The 15784-nt window shown below is 52.2% G+C and overlaps 1 protein-coding gene across 7 annotated transcripts in view; it reads left to right on the top strand.

Annotated features, from left to right (window-relative positions):
* rbms2b (RNA binding motif, single stranded interacting protein 2b) overlaps positions 1-15784 on the top strand; it is a 181567-nt gene that overhangs the window by 140484 nt on the left and 25299 nt on the right. For all 7 annotated transcript variants that reach the window (XM_078431557.1, XM_078431550.1, XM_078431554.1 and 4 more), the window contains exon 5: positions 15591-15748. In XM_078431557.1, the coding sequence (XP_078287683.1) occupies positions 15591-15748 (158 nt within the window). The remainder of the gene's footprint in view (positions 1-15590; positions 15749-15784) is intronic.

The raw sequence follows: 15784 nt of genomic DNA, 5'->3' as shown, positions 1-15784 counted from the left end.
GTGCGTGGATTGGAGACGTGGTTTCGAGCTCCCCACATGTGCTTCCATATTCCACATGCACCGGCCTCCAGATGCACAGCGACTCCCGTGCCCATGTAAGGCCACCCACACTCACACACAAGCGCATTTATTTCCATCCACACGTCTGCACAGATTCCAGCGCATGTATATATACATACATGTATATATAGTCCGAGCCCACAATGTGAAAACACAGTGCAATCCCATGCGGCCAGCTGCACGAGATTTCAGCCTTAAAATAATCCATTTGTAAGCTTCTATTTCTGTGCTCTCACCTCTCCAGTGCAGGGGGTTTTGAGGGGAACACACCCGATGTGGTGCAGAATCCCTGGGAGCTGCTTTCAAAGAGGCAAGACGCAGTTTGTAGGAAGCAGTCCAGCATGTTGAAATGACACAGAAAGCAATTTTGGACAAAGGTGTTATTCAATCAATAGACTAGGCTTGTACTCGCTGGAATTTAGAAGACTGAGGGGGGATCTTATAGAAACATATAAAATTCTTAAGGGGTTGGAGAGGCTAGATGAGGGAAGATTGTTCCCGATGTTGGGGAAGTCCAGAACAAGGGGTCACAGCTTAAGGATAAGGGGGAAGTCCTTTAGGACCGAGATGAGAAAACATTTCTTCACACAGAGAGTGGTGAGTCTGTGGAATTCTCTGCCACAGAAGGTAGTTGAGGCCAGATCATTGGCTATATTTAAGAGGGAGTTAGATGTGGCCCTTGTGGCTAAAGGGATCAGGGGGTATGGAGAGAAGGCAGGTACAGGTTACAGAGCTGGATGATCAGCCATGATCATATTGAATGGCGGTGCGTACAGGCTCGAAGGGCCGAATGGCCTACTCCTGCACCTATTTTCTATGTTTCTATGACAGGGCAGCACAGGAACAGGCCCTTCGGCCCACATGCCCATGCTGGTGTAAACTCATCTCCCCTGCCTGCACGTGATCCATATCCCTCTATTCCCTGCATCTCCATGCACCTGTCTGCCAGTTCCCCTCACTTCCAATTACAATATAGAAGTTGGGAGGTCACGTTGCAGTTGTGCAAGACGTTGGCGAGACCGCATTTAGAATATTGTGTTCAGTTCTGGGCACCGTGTTAGAGGAAAGATAGAAACGTAGAAACGTAGAAAATAGGTGCAGGAGGAGGCCATTCGGCCCTTCGAGCCAGCACCGCCATTCACTGTGATCACGGCTGATCGTCCCCAATCAGTAACCCGTGCCTGCCTTCTCCCCATATCCCTTGATTCCACTAGCTCTATCTAACTCTCTCATAAATCCATCCAGTGATTTGGCCTCCACTGCCCTCTGTGGCAGAGAATTCCACAAATTCACAACTCTCTGGATGAAAAAGCTCCTTCTCACCTCAGTTTTAAATGGCCTCCCCTTTATTCTAAGACTGTGGCCCCTGGTTCTGGACTCGCCCAACATTGGGAAAATTTTCCCTGCATCTAGCAGTTCACACTGCCACCCAGCTTTGCGTCATCCGCGAACTTGCTAGTGTTACTTCTAATTCCATCATCCAAATCCAAGATGTTGTCAATCTGGAAAGGGTACAGAGAAGATTTACGAGGATGTTGCCAGGACTAGAGGGTGTGAGCTACAGGGAGAGGTTGAGCAGGCTGGGACTCTATTCCTTGGAGCGCAGGAGGATGAGGGGTGATCTTATAGAGGTGTACAAAATCATGAGAGGAATAGATCGGGTAGATGCACAGAGTCTCTTGCCCAGAGTAGGGGAATCGAGGACCAGAGGACACAGGCTTAAAGTGAAGGGGAAAAGATTTAATAGGAATCTGAGGGGTAACTTTTGGTGGGTGTATGGAACGAGCTGCCAGAGGGGAGAGTTGAATCTGGGACTATCCCAGTTAGACAGGTACATGGATAGGACAGGTTTAGAGGAATATGGGCCAAACGCGGGCAGGTGGGACGGGTGTAGCTGGGACATGTTGGCCGGTGTGGGCAAGTTGGGCTGAAGGGCCTGTTTCCAAGCTGTATCACTCTGTGACTCTCCAAAGTGGAAAGTCTCCATATTTATTGTGTCCATGGTATAAATTGCTAGTAAAACAGGATGTGTTTCAGCTCAGCTGTCGTGCCTGCTGTTGTCAGCCTGGCAGAGGGAAACTGGGCTGTTCTGATCAGCACTGATGTGGGTATATATGTACATGGATGTATGTATGTATATGTACACGCACCGGAATGTGTGCAGATGTGTGGATGAGGACCTGCGTGGGTTTTCTCCGGGTGCTCTGGTTTCCTCCCACACTCCAAAAACGTGCAGGTTTGTAGGTTAATTGGCTTCGGTATAATTGCAAATTGCCCCTAGTGTGTGTGGGATAGTGTTAGTGTGCGGGGATCGCTGGTCGGCGCGGACTCGGTGGGCCGAAGGGCCTGTTTCCGCGCTGTATCTCCAAACTAAACCAAGCTGCAGCTTATTAATTGGCTGTTTACGGATTTTAGTCTTGGCAAAATACTAAGTTGAGCGGCTTTGAACGATAGACTCAAGGCTGATCAGTGAACAGATAAAGGCTGGCAAGATTGTGCGAAGATTTGATAGGGTTCATTTGTGGAAGAGGTTTCCATTAATGGGGGGAGGCCAGAACATGGAACATAGAACAGTGCAGCTCAGGAACAGGCCTTTCAAGAACTAGAGGACATAGGTTTAAGGTGAGGGAGGAAAGATTTCATAGGAATCTGAGGGGCAACCTTTTTCACACAGAGGGTGGTGGGTGTATGGAACGAGCTGCCAGAGGAGGTAGTTGAGGCAGGGACTATCCCAACGGTGGAAAAAACATTTGAACGGGCCCCCTGAGAAAACCAATGCGGTCTCAGGGAGAAAGCCCAGACTCTGTCTAGACAGCTGCCGTAGTCAGGATGGAACCTGTGTCTCTGGCATTGTAAGGCGGCAGCTCTAGCAGTGTGCTGCCTGACACGATGAGTTACTCCAGCACTTGGTCTCGTTTAGGCTGATATCACGCCGGCCCTTGTATTTAAACGTCTGCAGTACAGGACCTCAGGATAAGGTCTGACTCTCTCAGGTACTGCTTAGACAACACTGGGGCATTGTGGGCAAGAAAGTCGGAGGGCCCTGAAAGCATCATCTATTGTATCCGCTGTTCCTGGTGTCAACTTCTCTACATCGGCGAGACCAAGCGCAGGCTCAGCGATCGTTTCGCTCAACACCTTCGCTCAGTCCGTCTTAACCAACCTGATCTCCCGGTGGCTCAGCACCTCAACTCCCCCTCCCACTCCCAGTCTGACCTTTCTGTCCTGGGCCTCCTCCAGTGCCATAGTGAGGCCCACCGCAAATTGGAGGAACAGCACCTCATATTTCGCTTGGGCAGCTTGCAGCCCAGCGGTATGAACATTGACTTCTCCAACTTTAGATAGTTCCTCTGTCCCTCTCTTCCCCCCCCCCCCCTCCCCCAAGGGTTAAACTACAGGGAGTTGTAATCTACAAACTAGATGTGTAGGCAGGAACTGCAGATGCTGGTTTAAACCGAAGATAGACACAAAATGCTGGAGTAACTCAACGGGTCAGGCAGCATCTGTACAGAACATGGATAGGTGACGTTTCACAGAGTGCTGGAGTAACTCAGCGGGTCAGGCAGCATCTGTGGAGAACATGGATAGGTGACGTTTCACAGAGTGCTGGAGTAACTCAGCGGGTCAGGCAGCATCTCTGGAGAACATGGATAGGTGACGTTTCACAGAGTGCTGGAGTAACTCAGCGGGTCAGGCAGCATCTGTGGAGAACATGGATAGGTGACGTTTCACAGAGTGCTGGAGTTACTCAGCGGGTCAGGCAGCATCTGTGGAGAACATGGATAGGTGACGTTTCAGAGTGCTGGAGTAACTCAGCGGGTCAGGCAGCATCTGTGGAGAACATGGATAGGTGACGTTTCACAGAGTGCTGGAGTAACTCAGCGGGTCAGGCAGCATCTGTGGAGAACATGGATAGGTGACGTTTCACAGAGTGCTGGAGTAACTCAGCGGGTCAGGCAGCATCTGTGGAGAACATGGATAGGCGACGTTTCACAGAGTGCTGGAGTAACTCAGCGGGTCAGGCAGCATCTCCGGAGAGAAGGAATGGGCGGGGATCACAGACCGAAGAAGGGTCTCGACCCGAAACGTCACCCATTCCTTCCCTCCAGAGATGCTGCCTGAGTTACTCCAACATTTTGTGTCCATCTACAAACGAGAGTTGTGTTCCCTGGAATTGAGAAAGTGAACAGTGATTTGATAGAACGTGGGACGTGAAAGGGACGTGGAGACTGGGCCCCAGGGACAGAACTGGGGTGTTTTAGATTGAAGTTTAGCAATGATTCCAAATGTAAAGAGTAATGGTAATTCGTATCAAAAGAAGTGACCCGACCCGAAATGTCACCTATCCTTTTTGTCCAGTGTTACTGCCTGACCCGTTGAGTTTAATTTAGTTTAGTTTTGAGATACAGCGCGGAAACAGGCCCTTCGGCAAGGCCAGCAGCCCAGACCATCACACAAACCAACCTCCCTTCCACTGACTCCATCTACACCTCACGCTGCCTCGGCAAGGCCAGCAGCCCAGACCATCACACAAACCAACCTCCCTTCCACTGACTCCATCTACACCTCACGCTGCCTCGGCAAGGCCAGCAGCCCAGACCATCACACAAACCAACCTCCCTTCCACCGACTCCATCTACACCTCACGCTGCCTCGGCAAGGCCAGCAGCCCAGACCATCACACAAACCAACCTCCCTTCCACCGACTCCATCTACACCTCACGCTGCCTCGGCAAGGCCAGCAGCCCAGACCATCACACAAACCAACCTCCCTTCCACTGACTCCATCTACACCTCACGCTGCCTCGGCAAGGCCAGCAGCATAATCAAGGACCAGTCTCACCCCGGCCTCTCCCTCTTCTCCCCTCTCCCATCGGGCAAGAGGTACAGAAGTGTGAAAACGCACACCTCCAGATTCAGGGACAGTTTCTTCCCGGCTGTTATCAGGCAACTGAACCATCCCACCACAACCAGAGAGCAGTGCTGAACTACTATCTACCTCATTGGAGACCCACGGACTATCGTTGATCGGACTTTGCTGGCTTTACCTTGCACTGAACGTTATTCCCTTATCATGTATCTGTACACTGTGAATGGATCGATTGTAATCATGTATTGTCTTTCCGCTGACTGTTTAGCACGCAACAAAAGCTTTTCACTGTACACGTTTCACTGTACATGTGACAATGAACTAAAACTGAATGTTTGTGAGTTGCGGCTCGCTGAATGGTTGTGAGCTTTCGCTGCCCGCCAGCCCGCACGCTGCGACGCGCTATTTCCGCGCAAATGGTCTCGCGGGCGACGCTGCCCTCGGCGCGGGGCCCAGCCGCTAACTGCATCGAGCGATGCGCTCGCGCAAGGCAGCGTGCCTTTTGCCCGCAGTCAAATGCTCCCGTCTCTGGCGCCCTGCGCGCGATCACTGGCTCGGTCGGGCCGTCGGACAACTCAACACAGCCGGACAAACCTGCGTTGCCTCGGCCCCTCACACTGTGGTTGTTTGTTCTGCAAATCAAACTTTGCACCCTGTGTCGAGGTTTTCCTTTGTAAAAGTGCACCTTGCTATTTGTGAAAACAAAATGACATTGCCAGCTCCACCCAGAGCTTTGGGGCAGGTTGGCAGTTGTTTTTAAGCCCCGAGGAACAAATTACAGGCATATTTCTGGACACACTTTGTGTCCCGCACTGAACTGCAGGGAAATGCAAGTGCCGTCCGCCATTGCCGCTCAAGTCATGGGCTCAGATTCACAACCCCTTACAGCGTCGAGCAGAACACAAAGTGCTGGAGGGACTCAGCAGGTCGGGCAGCATCTGTGGAGGGAGATGGACAGGTGACATTGCGGGTCATGGAAACATTGAAACATAGACAAAAGGTGCAGGAGGTGGCCAATCGGCCCTTCGACGCATCATTCAATGTGATCATGGCTGATCATCCACAATCAGTACCCCGTTCCTGCTTTCTCCCCATATCCCTTGATTCCGTTAGCCCCAAGAGCTACAGTATATCTAACTCTCTCTTGAAAGCACCCAGTGAACTGGCCTCCACTGCCTTCTGTGGCAGAGAATTCCACAGATTCACAGCTCTCTGGGTGAAAAGGCTTTTCCTCATCTCAGTCCAAAATGGCCGACCCCTTGTTCTTAAACTGTGGCCCCTGGTTCTGGAGTCCAGAATGGTCGGGTCGGGGCCCTCTCTTGAGAATGGAGTCGAGGGGAGGTAGATGGGAGATAGAGGTGAGGGGAAGGGGTGGGGACAAGGGCTGGCAAGTGATGGGTGGATGCAGGGTAGCGGGATTCATTAGCAGATGAGTCGGGTGGGGGAGAGAAGGGGGCAGATAGAGACTCAGGCTGGAGGCGATGAGTGGAGATGAAAGGCCTGGATAGAGTGGATGTGGAGAGGATGTTTCCACTAGTGGGAGAGTCTAGGACCAGAGGGCAGAGACAGCCTCAGAATTAAAGGACGTTCCTTCAGGAAGGAGATGAGGGGGAATTTCTTTAGTCAGAGGGTGGTGAATCTGTGGGATTCATTGTGGAGACCAAGTTAGTGGATATATTTAAGGCAGAGATAGATAGATTCTTGATTAGTAAGTGTGTTATGGATTATGGGGGGAAGGCAGGAGAATGGGGTTGAGAGGGAGAGATCGATCAGCCGTGATTGAATGGCGGAGTGGACTCGATGGGCCGAATGGCCTAATTCTGCTCCTATCACGTGCGACCTTCTGACAAAAGGGAATGTTGGAATCTGCTCAGGAAGGAAGATGGGGAGTGAACTGTGGACGCAGAGGGAAGGATGGTGGGGAGAAGGTTAATGGTGGGGGAGATCGCAGGCCTGGAGGGGGGAGGGGTGGGCAATGGGCGGAAGGAGGAGGTGGAGGGGGAGAGAGGAGCTGGGAGACGGGGAGGAGGGTGTGCGTGAGAGACCGTGTGGATCGGAGGTAGAGGGACGCAGGGTTTTACCTGAAATTGGAGCTTTTAATGTTCGTACTGCTGGGGTGTGAGCTGCCCAAGCGGAAGATGAGGTGCTGTTCCTCCAGTTTGCATCTAACCTCACTCTGACAGTGGAGGAGGCCCAGGACAGAAAGGTCAGAGAGCTCTTAAAGATAGCGGAGTCAAGGGATATGGGGAGAGGGCAGGAACGGGGTACTGATTGTGGATGATCAGCCGTGATCACGGTGAATGGCGGTGCTGGCGCGAAGGGCCGAATGGCCTACTCCTGCACCCATTGTCCACTGTCTATTGTCTATTGCCAGTGTGGGCGGGGGAGGGGGAGTCAAAATGTTGAGCAAAACGGTCGCCGAGTCTACGTTTGGTCTCGCCGATGATTTCAAAGTTCACTCCTCTGGCACTGTGACCAACATGACTTGATAGGCCGAATGGCCGAACTCTGCTCCTATTGCTTTTGACCTCATTACGGTGAAGCACGGCACTCCTGCTGGTGGGAGTGTGCAATGCAAACTGAATTCAGCAGCAGATTTTTGCTCATGTGTTGTACAGGCCGACAGAATGTCAAAGAGTGCATGTGTTTGTGTTGTAAAACATCATTGATTTGAAGGCTGGGTTCCAAACCGAGTCGACAGAAGCTCCAACTGCTGGTGCATGTCAGGAGCCAGAGGAGTAGGCCATTCGGCCCGTCAAGCCGTGCCCGCCACTCAGAGTCAATCTGATTGTAATCTATGCTCTGCACATCATCCTGCATTCATTCACCACTCTGCTCCTTGCACGGTGGCGCAGCGGTAGAGTTGCTGCCTCAAGGAGCCAGAGACCCGGGTTCCATCCTGACCACGGACGCTGTCTGTACGGAGTTTGCACGTTCTCCCCGTGACCTGCGTGGGTTTTCTCCGGGTGCTCTGGTTTCCTCCCACACTCCAAAGACGTACAGGTTTGTAGGTTAATTGACTTCGGTAAAGATTGTAAATTGTCCCTAGTGTGTGTGGGATAGTGCTAGTGTACGGGGTGATCGATGGTCGGCACGGACTCGGTGGGCCGAAGAGCCTGTTTCCTTTTGCCTAGCCCATATCCCTCTAAACCTTTCCTATCCATGTACTTGTCCAAATGTCTTTTAAGTACTGTTACAGTACCTGCCTCAACTACCTCCCCTCAGGTACCTATTAAATCTTCTCCCCCTCACCTTAAACCTATGTCCTCTGGTCCTCGATTGCCTTGGGTAAAAGACTGTGCATCTACCCGATCTATTCCCCGCTGATCTTTCTGCCCTCCACGTCTCGGCTTGCCCAGCCTCTCAGGCCCCGTAGCTCAGGCCCCGTAGCTCAGGCCCCGTAGCTCAGGCCCCGTAGCTCAGGCCCCGTAGCTCAGGCCCCGTAGCTCAGGCCCCCTAGCTCAGGCCCCGTAGCTCAGGCCCAGTAGCTCAGGCCCCGTAGCTCAGGCCCCGTAGCTCAGGCCCTCGGGTCCTGGCAACACCCTGGTCATTCCCCTCTGCAAACCTTCCAGGGAGATGTGCTGCAAGTTGTTGAACTTCCCAGCATGCAGACCAGCAGGCTGCCAGCTCTCAAAGAGACGTCACGTAGAACACTATCACCCTGAGTACCGGCACACCTGGAGTACTGTGTGCAGTTTTGGTCTCCAAATTTGAGGAAGGATATTCTTGCTATTGAGGGCGTGCAGCGTAGGTTCACTAAGTTAATTCCCGGAATGGCGGGACTGTCGTATGTTGAAAGACTGGAGCGACTGGGCTTGTATACACTGGAATTTAGAAGGGTGAGAGGAGATCTTATCGAAACGTATAAGATTATTAAGGGGTTGGACACGTTAGAGACAGGAAACATGTTCCCAATGTTGGGGGAGTCCAGAACCAGGGGCCACAGTTTAAGAATAAGGGGTAGGCCATTTAGAACTGAGATGAGGAAAACCTTTTTCAGTCAGAGAGTTGTGAATCTGTGGAATTCTCTGCCTCAGAGGGCAGTGGAGGCCAATTCACTGAATGCATTCAAGAGAGAGCTAGATAGAGCTCTTAAGGATAGCGGAGTCAGGGGGTATGGGGAGAAGGCAGGAACGGGGTACTGATTGAGAATGATCAGCCATGATCACATTGAATGGCGGTGCTGGCTCGAAGGGCCGAATGGCCTCCTCCAGCACCTATTGTCTATTGTTTGAGCCCCTGGTAGGGCACTGCACGTGCTGGTGGAATTTGCAGAGCGCGGCTCATAGGTCGACCTGATTAAAGTCCCCGGCTACAATGAAGGCACCGTTGGGGTGGGCATCCTGCTGCTTGCTGATGGCCGAGTGCAGCTGTGCTAGCGCTAGGTCCTAACTAAGCGGGGGAGTGGGACACGGGATTCTTGTTGCTCTTTGCTCCTATACTCAACTCCTCTTGTCATAAAGGCCAACATGCCATTAGCTTTCTTCACTGCCTGCTGTACCTGCATGCTAATTGTGAATTGGCCCTAGTGTGTGTAGGATGGTGTGAGTGTGCGGGGATCGCTGGTCGGCGTGGACTCGGTGAGCCGAAGGGCCTGTTTCCGCGCTGTGTCTCTAAACTAAACTAATCTCTCCTGAGATGCTGCCTGACCCACTGAGTTACTCCAGCACTCTGTGAAACGTCACCTATCCATGTTCTCCACAGATGCTGCCTGACCCGCTGAGTTACTCCAGCACTCTGTGAAACGTCACCTATCCGTGTTCTCCACAGATGCTGCCTGACCCGCTGAGTTACTCCAGCTTTTTGTGTCTACCTTTGATTTGAACCAGCATCTGCATTTATTTTCCTAAACTAAATTAAACTCAACAGGGCCAGCTGCACTCTTCCAGCTCCAGGGTAGTGTTGACACTGCATGGGCGGGTGTTACAACAATGGGAGAGGAATGGAAGAGTGCATCCAGAGGATCAGAGGGCCGGGGACAGGTCGGTGATGGACAGAGCCCATTGTTCATTTTGCATGGAGGTGTCGGTGAGCCGCCAGAGCGGATCCAGTGATCCTGGCAGGACGATGCCAGGGGATCTCTGTATGGATGAGCACAGTCTCGGAGTGTCTGCACTCTGGGGAACCCTGCAAGGGCGGCAAATCCCGTGGCCCACTCCCCTAGTTTAGAGATACAACCTTCGGCCCACGGAGGCCGCGCCGACCAGCGATCCCCGCACACTAACACAACCCTACACACACCAGGGACAATTTACACTTACACCAAGCCACTTGATCTACAAACCTGCATGTCGTTGGAGTGTGGGAGGAAAGTGAAGATCTCAGGGAAAACCCACGCAGGTCACGGGGAGAACGTGCAAACTCCGCACAGACAGCGCCCATGGTCAGGATGGAACCCGGGTCTCTGGCGCTGTGAGGCAGCAGCTCTACCGCTAAGCCACCGTGCTCCCGAGGGTAGGAGGAAACGTGGATGGGGACCTCCTTGATGCAGTAAAACAGAGAGAAGGCAGAGATCAGCAGTAGACTGGAATGGTCCTGAGGCCAAGGAGCTGAGGGCCGCAGGCCACAAATCCCGACCCTCGTGGAGCAAGCAGTCAAGGCACGCGTCAGCGATACAGCGCGGAGAGATAGCCCGCTGCGCCACCGTGCCACACGCGGGAGGTTCTGTGTAACATCACGGCAGAGTAGAGGGGAGGCCATTTACAACTGAGGTGAGAAGGAACTTTTTCACCCAGAGAGTTGTGAATTTGTGGAATTCTCTGCCACAGAGGGCAGTGGAGGCCAAATCACTGGATGGATTTAAGAGAGAGTTAGATAGAGCTCTAGGGGCTAGCGGAATCAAGGGATATGGGGAGAAGGCAGGCACGGGTTATTGATTGTGGATGATCAACCATGATCACAATGAATGGTGGTGCTGGCTCGAAGGGCCGAGTGGCCTCCTCCTGCGCCTATTGTCCATTTTTCTAGGTTTCTATGTTTCTAGTAGGCCATTAGCGTCGGCCATTCAGAACGGAGATGAGGAAAAACTTTTTCACCCAGAGAGTTGTGAATCTGTGGAATTCTCTGCCTCAGAAGGCAGTGGAGGCCAATTCACTGGATGCTTTCAAGAGAGAGCTAGATAGAGCTCTTAATGATAGTCTGAGTCTGTCTGAATCTTCTTCAGTCTGAAGAAGGGTCTCGACCCGAAACGTCACCCATTCCTTCTCTCCTGAGATGCTGCCTGACCTGCTGAGTTACTCCAGCATTTTGTGAATAAATACCTTCGCTATATACAGTACAGAACGGGGTACTGATTGAGCATGATCACATTGAATGGCGGTGCTGGCCCAAGGGCCGAATGGCCTCCTCCTGCACCCATTGTCTATTGTCTAGCAGGGGGGGGGGGGGTTCTGATCTCGGTGCTGATGAAGGAAGGCTGTCATCTCTTGATACAGCCTGGGTTCCTCGGCCTGCTCTGCCCTTTCGTAAGGGCGTCACTCGCGGCCCTCCAGCAGTCAGCACCACACCGTGCCCCAGGCCACACTGCCACACCAGCTCCTTGTGTTTTGCCCCAGCTTCGCAGGGCAGGCATTGATCCACTTGCTTGGGGCACCTGACAGAGGCATTGCAACCGTGCAGCAGTGCAGCTGCCCTGCAGGAATGCGATCCAGCCCGAAAATCAGGTTTTGATGCAGTTTTCGAAGAGGGTGTCGTCAAGAGGCCAACGTTCTTTCTGAACTTCACAACACCCTCCCTGCCTGCAGCTCCTGAGGGAATGTGTAACATAGAAACACAGAGGTGCAGGGGTAGGCCACTCGGCCCTTCCAGCCAGCACCGCCATCCAATATGATCATGGCTGATCATCCAAAATCAGCACCCCATTCCCGCTCAGGAAAAAAACTGCAGATGCTGGTTTAAACCGAAAGTAGACACAAAATGCTGGAGTAACTCAGCGGGTCAGGCAGCATCTGTGGAGAACATGGATAGGTGACGTTTCACAGAGTGCTGGAGTAACTCAGCGGGTCAGGCAGCATCTGTGGAGAACATGGATAGGTGACGTTTCACAGAGTGCTGGAGTAACTCAGCGGGTCAGGCAGCATCTGTGGAGAACATGGATAGGTGACGTTTCACAGAGTGCTGGAGTAACTCAGCGGGTCAGGCAGTATCTGTGGAGAACATGGATAGGTGACGTTTCACAGAGTGCTGGAGTAACTCAGCGGGTCAGGCAGCATCTGTCGAGAACATGGATAGGTGACGTTTCACAGGGTGCTGGTCCATGTGCCCCTCCAAAAGCCTCTTAAATCAGTCTTGCCATCAGAAGGTTGTGGCTTCACGTCCGACTGCAGTAACTAAAACACAAGGTAACCCATAGACTAGCATTGAACGGCCACCAGGATAAAGGTCGTGTGCAGGCAGAGAAGAGATGGTCTTGGCATCCTCTTCATAAGTTCATATGTTCATCGGTGATAGGAGCTGAATTAGGCCATTCGGCCCATCGAGTCCGCTCCGCCATTCAATCGTGGCTGATCTATTCCTCCCTCCTAACCCCATTCTCCTGCCTTCTCCCCATAACCCCTGACACCCGCACTAATCTTTAAAAAATTTAAAACCTCTATCAAGTCCCCCCTCAACCTTCTACTTTGGAGCGTAGAAGGTTGAGGGGGGACTTGATAGAGGTTTTTAAAATTTTAAGAGGGACGGACAGAGTTGACGTGGGTAGGCTTTTCCCTTTGAGAGTGGGGAAGATTCCAACAAGGGGACATAACTTCAGAATTAAGGGACAAAAGTTTAGGGGTAACATGAGGGGTAACTTCTTTACTCAGAGGGTGGTGGCTGTATGGAATGGGCTTCCGGTGGAAGTGGTGGAGGCTGGCTCGATTTTATTATTTAAGCGTAAATTGGATAGGTATATGGATGGGAGGGGATTGGAGGGTTATGGTCTGAGTGCAGGTAGATGAGACTAGGTCAGAGAGAATGGTCGGCGTGGACTGGTAGGGCCGGACAGGCCTGTTTCCGTGCTGTAATTGTTATATGGTTATAATCAAGATGATCAGCACAGATGTTATGGGCCGAAGGGCCTGTTCCAACGTGATACTGTTCTACTCTCTCCGAGAGCAGGCGGAGTTCAAGTTATTTTCCAGATTGTGGCTGAAATGGCAGAATGTGGCTGTTTTTCTGGATTCTTGGAACGAGAGTCACGGTCGATGTCTAGCTTTTCCCCGCACTGTAAACCAAGCGCAGGGGGCACGGCATTCGTCGTGCTAGAATGACGGCAGCCCTCACAAACTCCTTCAACCTGCCCCGTCCCGTCCCCCCCCCTACATCTCCCTCGGCCAGCTACAGACCCTACACTTCACAGAGACAGCACGGAAACAGGCCCTTCAGCCCAGCCAGTCCACGCCGACCAGCGATCCCCGCACACCCACACTGTCCCACACACACCAGGGACAATTCACAATTTACAGAAGCCAATGAACCGACAAACCTGCACGCCTTTGGAGTGTGGGAGGAAACCGGAGCGCCCGGAGAAAACACATCTGGTCGCAGGGAGAACAGTCACAGTCCACGGTGGCGCAGCGGTAGAGTTGAGGCCTCACAGCGCCAGAGACCCGGGTTCCATCCAGACTACGGGTGCTGTCTGTACAGACTTAGCACGTTCTCCCCGTGACCTGCGTGGGTTTTCTCCAGGTGCTCCGGTTTCCTCCCGCATCCCAAAGACGTGCGGGTGTGTGGGTTAATCGGCCCCTCTGTACATTGCCCCCTGGTGTGTAGGGAGTGGATGGGAAAGTGGGAGAACACAGAACTGGTGTGTGAATGGGTGATCGCTGGTCAGCACGGACTCGGTGGGCCGAAGGGCCTGTGTCCGTGCTGTATCTCGAAACGAAAACTAAAATGTACTGCCAAACTCACCAAGAAGTGGTGTCTCAAACTCACCAAGATAATGTCCATAGGCTATCATCTGATTACACTCCAAAGATAGGAACCCAAGGGGTAACCTTTTCACTCAGAGGGTGCTGGGTGTATGGAACGAGCTGCCGGAGGAGGTAGTTGAGGCAGGGACAAGAACCACATTTAAAAGACACTTGGGCAGGTACATGCATGGGGAAAGGTTTTGACGTAGATGGACCCAATGCAGGCAAATGGTCAGCTCGGGTGAGTTGGGCTGAAGGGCCTTTTTCTGTGTTTAGTTTAAGTTAGAGATACAGTGTGGAAAAGGGCCCTTCAGGCCCACTGAGTCGGCGCCGACCAGCGATCCCCGCACACCGACACTATCCGACACACACTAGGGCCAATTTACAATTATACCAAGCCAATTAACCTACAGACCTGCACGTCTTTGGAGTGTGGGAGGAAACCGGAGCGCCCGGAGAAAACCCACGTATTGGTGGGGAGCAAAGATACTAGAGGAGCATGATAGACCACATGACCCTAACAACCGTAGTACGTCACGGCGCCATTTTAGTAGGCAGCAACTTGCAGAAACATTTAAAAAGAAAAATAACAACAATCTGTGACTTGATAGATGAGATATATTCTGCATTTTAATGGTATCATCACACATACTGTTCCCCCAAAATATTGATTACACTGCGAGAGGCAGAGCCAACGGCGGGTTTTGCTTACTAAAATGGCGGACGTTACGCTCCTTTGCCGATATGGCCGATTTAGACCGATCTTGCTCCTCTAGTATCTTTGGTGGGGAGGGCTTGTTGCTGGAAGCAAGGCACTGCTCCTCTCAAAGGCGACGGGCAGAGTGAGCAGCGTGCGGGAAAGCGATGCTGAAGCCGCCATCTTATTAAACGAGCGGGCAGGCACGAGGGGCCAAATGGTGCACTCCTACTCCTGTTTCTTTCTTCTGTTCACAAGTTTAGGGTGTTTGAAGAAAATGGAGGGGTGATCTTATAGAGGTGTACAAGATCATGAGAGGAATAGATCGGGTAGACGCACAGAGTCTCTTGCCCAGAGTAGGGGAATCGAGGACCAGAGGACATAGGTTCAAGGTGAAGGGGAAAAGATTTAATTGGAACCTGAGGGGTAACGTTTTCACACAGAGGGTGGTGGGTGTATGGAACGAGCTGCCAGAGGAGGTTGTTGAGGCTGGGACTATCCCAATGTTTAAGAAACAGTTAGACAGGTACATGGATAGGACAGGTTTGGAGGGATGTGGACCAAACACGGGCAGGTGGGGCTAATGTGGATGGAACATGTTGGCCGGTGTGGGCAAGTTGAGCCGAAAGGTGTTTGGTCCATAACCTTCTAAACCTGTCCTATCCATGTACCCGTCTAGCTGTTTCTTAAACGTTGGGATAGTCCCAGCCTCAACTACCTCCTCTGGCAGCTCGTTCCATACACCCACCACCCTTTGTGTGAAAAAGTCACCCCTCAGGTTCCTATTAAATCTTTTTGCCCTCACCTTACATGTCCTCTGGTCCTCGATTCACCTACTCTGGGCAAGAGCAGTGTTATCTTCCCGATCTATTCCCCTCATGATCTTGTACACCTCTGTGAGATCATTCTCCTGAACTCTACGGAATAGTCCCAGCCTGCGCCACCTCTCCCTGTAGCTCAGACGCTGTGCGTCCGCCCGATCTATTCCTCTGGTGATTGTGTGCACGGCGGTTTGGTCACGGTTACAGCGAGCACTGGTGGACTCTGGCTCTTGTGCTCTCTCTCTCTGCAGCAACAAGAACAGGACCCGACAAACCTGTACATCTCCAACCTGCCGCCATCCATGGACGAGCAAGAGCTCCAGAACATGCTCAAGCCCTTTGGCCAAGTCATATCCACCAGGATACTGCGCGATGCCAATGGTACCAGCCGAGGCGTTGGCTTTGCCAGGTGAGAACCTCTTTGGGCCAAACTTGTACATGGTAC

This window comes from Rhinoraja longicauda, chromosome 42 (genome assembly GCF_053455715.1).
Source record: "Rhinoraja longicauda isolate Sanriku21f chromosome 42, sRhiLon1.1, whole genome shotgun sequence".
In the NCBI taxonomy this organism is placed as follows: Eukaryota; Metazoa; Chordata; class Chondrichthyes; order Rajiformes; family Arhynchobatidae; genus Rhinoraja; species Rhinoraja longicauda.
The sequence above is the reverse complement of the archived record's forward strand: the minus strand, read 5'-3'. Positions and strand labels throughout refer to the sequence as shown.